General features: G+C 42.8%; 1 protein-coding gene across 1 annotated transcript in view; it reads right to left on the minus strand.

The window, feature by feature from the left end:
• The window catches only part of LOC119589047 (band 7 protein AGAP004871-like), a gene marked incomplete at its 5' end in the record, with an annotated part of 109,034 nt that overhangs the window by 18,060 nt on the left and 89,582 nt on the right, over window positions 1-1,392 (minus strand). Inside the window, 1 exon segment of the mRNA XM_037937624.1 lies at window positions 710-807. Within this exon segment, the coding sequence (XP_037793552.1) occupies window positions 710-807 (98 nt within the window).

Raw genomic sequence — 1,392 nt, forward strand, 5'->3', positions numbered from 1 at the left:
TTTGAAATAACTCACTAAGAATGCAGAACATATGAATCCAAACATATATTTGGAAAAAAAATAACAGCAACATTGCACTGACATTACTAGGAAAGACAATTAATAAAAAACGTCTTAGTAAGTTATGGTGGATCCATTGTCCAATAGTTTCCAATAGTTAAAAGCGAAAAAAAGTGAACCAGAAAAGGACCTGACATATTTAATGAGACCCTTGGCAACGCCTTACGATCAATATTGTTGACTGAGAGCCAATTCTCAAGCCTCCAGGGATTCACCTTATGAAGGCAACAAATAAAACTCGGCCCCTCTGATGAATGCAAACTCAACTTTGTGTCAGCAAATGGCATGAAAGAAGGAAATCATATAATACATTTTGTTTCAAAGACAGGTCAAATTGATCGTCCTTTCCCCTGGTGATATGGATTCTTAATCATCCCACGGTTTGGTTGATAAGCTTATGATAATTTCACCTTCGAGTCATATAGGATGTTTCCCTCGAGGCTTAAGACACTGAATACCAAAATTTCTCTTTCTACTTGAGACTAGGCCAACGCGCTCAACCTCTAATCTCGGTTGTCGTCAGGTGCTACAATGCAAGATAATGGCATTCGGTGCCTTGTGTTGATACAAAGAATAAATGAAAGAAAATCCCCTTGTGTCACAAATCTTTGAGGATGTGCGAGTATAGAGTATATCTTGTGTTTAATACCTGAAATCGGAGATGTTACACACGGCAGCCATTGGGTTGGACACTCGGTAGTACACCACAGCATCCACAGACACCGTTACTGAGTCCTTGGATAACACCTAGAAAATATAAACAACACCACCGTCTCAGTCCTCTGCTCTGGCACCCCCAAGCGCCTCCTCCGGCCGCTCTCCTTTCACCCTCCCCGGCCAGCCAAGTTACGGGAGTCTCCGAAAGCCGTATTCCTTGATTACCTTCATATTTTCGGAGAATGCGGCGGCCATCACCTGATATTGCCAGTCTTTCATCAACAGAACTACATTAAAATATCTAATTAGACAGGAAGGTCATAAAGTGTTCTGCTAACATAATTAGCTCAGGGTAGAAAAGAGCAGCTTCACGCGGGTCTGCTCGCCTCTGACAGTAGTTCCGGAGGTCGTTCTGTGGAAGCAAACTTAAGAGACGCCACGTTAAACGCTGGCTTCTGCATAATGAACTCCGCAGTATATTTGCAGGGCGAGGAGCTGCGCCGGTGAATCGCTGAGATCCGCGGAAACACGGGAGAATGAGCAGCTGAAACCTTACCAGGACAACAACTCCCATTGTGAGATTTACACCATGAAATTATCTTGAGGTTCAATGTATTCATTGCATCTTTTTTATTCGCAAATTCTTTGTGAAGTAGTGATGGCATCATGAGGGAC

The sequence above is a fragment of the Penaeus monodon genome, chromosome 25 (genome assembly GCF_015228065.2).
Source record: "Penaeus monodon isolate SGIC_2016 chromosome 25, NSTDA_Pmon_1, whole genome shotgun sequence".
NCBI lineage: Eukaryota > Metazoa > Arthropoda > Malacostraca > Decapoda > Penaeidae > Penaeus > Penaeus monodon.